The 1399-nt window shown below is 48.2% G+C and overlaps 1 protein-coding gene across 1 annotated transcript; it reads right to left on the reverse strand.

Annotated features, from left to right (window-relative positions):
* Nucleotides 1-418: 418 nt before the first annotated feature.
* LOC119344225 (protein FLOWERING LOCUS T-like) lies at nt 419-1396 on the reverse strand (the record flags this gene model as incomplete). Its single annotated transcript, XM_037614764.1, has 4 exons — nt 419-645; nt 819-859; nt 1072-1133; nt 1256-1396. Coding segments are annotated over 4 exons (471 nt in total), but the record flags the coding sequence as incomplete, so codon positions are not given.
* Nucleotides 1397-1399: the final 3 nt, after the last annotated feature.

The raw sequence follows: 1399 nt of genomic DNA on the forward strand, positions 1-1399 counted from the left end.
TGGTTTTTTTCCTCACCATCCAATAGTTATTAGTACTTTCACAATCAACTTGGCACACACTCACACCCCCGGTTTGGCGAGGTTCTCCTTTCCGAGGGAACAAGGGCATAACATATTGTTTCACAATATAAAAATATATATTAGAGAAAGCATTATTCATTTGCCAACAACAACACGTATATTATGATTATTAAATGTTTAAGCCATGCACCAAGTAGACGGTATATTCCGGCACAAGTAGGTACTGCCGATCGAGATGGCCAGTATTACACAGTGTCACAGTATGTGTATCTGAAGCAGCTATATATCTAGCTTACTACACATATTTATTCCTTTATTTATATATTTAGTGTGACACGTTTGGATGGAGCGATCGCGCGCTTGTACGTACTACGTAGTGCCAGACAGCTTGCTCGATTCACCTGTACCTCCGGCCACCGCAGCTGCCCTCCCTCTGGCAGTTGAAGTAGGCGGCGGCCACCGGAGCACCGAGGCCGTAGCACTCGGCCAGGTCCCTGGTGATGAAGTTGGAGCGCCACCCTGGCGCGTAGATGGCCTGCCGCGCTGCCTGCCGGAACACGACGAATGCCACACGGTGGATCCCCGCCGTCGGCTGCGGCTTCTCGTACGCCACCACCTCGGTTCCTGCATGCAGGCATGCACACACGCAAAAAGTTTGATTAATGGTTCCCACTTGACTATCTGTTTTTCGCTAGGAAAGGCAGTTGGAGAGAATAATTGACATGGTACATGCACTCTGTAAATTAGCTTCTTTTTGCGGAATTAAACCGAAGCAAATAGCTTAATCCGATTCTTACCGCGGCTCACGTCACCTCCATCTGGTATGTCTGTCACCATCCTGAATGTAGTCAAGAAATTAAACCGAAGCAATTAGCTTAATCTGATATACCAGTATATATAGCAGTACTAGTAAATATATACATACACTAATGATTATATATTTTTCTCACGAAATGGTTAGCACACAAAGTGCAAGCATGGCATGCACGACGAAAAACAAAGGTACCTAGCTAAGGGTAAAGCTAGCTAAATCAGCCAGCATGCACGTACCAATGGAGGTACTCCCGTTGGGAAGGGTTAGTTGGGCTGGGTACATCAGGGTCGACCATCACCTGAAACATGGCACATGCATGTCAGTCATGCAACGCATATGCATGTTAAAACTAACGACGTGCATGCATGCGTGATTTCATGCAACCAAATGATGCATGCGTGGAGACGTATGGCCACTCACGAGCGTGTAGAGTGACCCGCGGCGTCCTGTGATCCGCACCGTCGGCTGGTTCTCCACCTGCGACGGCCTCAGCTCGGACCCGTTGGTGATCTCCCTGTTGCCGTACATCACCCTCAGCTGCGCCGCCATGTCGAAGTAGTCGAC

Source organism: Triticum dicoccoides, unplaced genomic scaffold, assembly GCF_002162155.2.
Source record: "Triticum dicoccoides isolate Atlit2015 ecotype Zavitan unplaced genomic scaffold, WEW_v2.0 scaffold160004, whole genome shotgun sequence".
Taxonomy (NCBI): Eukaryota; Viridiplantae; Streptophyta; class Magnoliopsida; order Poales; family Poaceae; genus Triticum; species Triticum dicoccoides.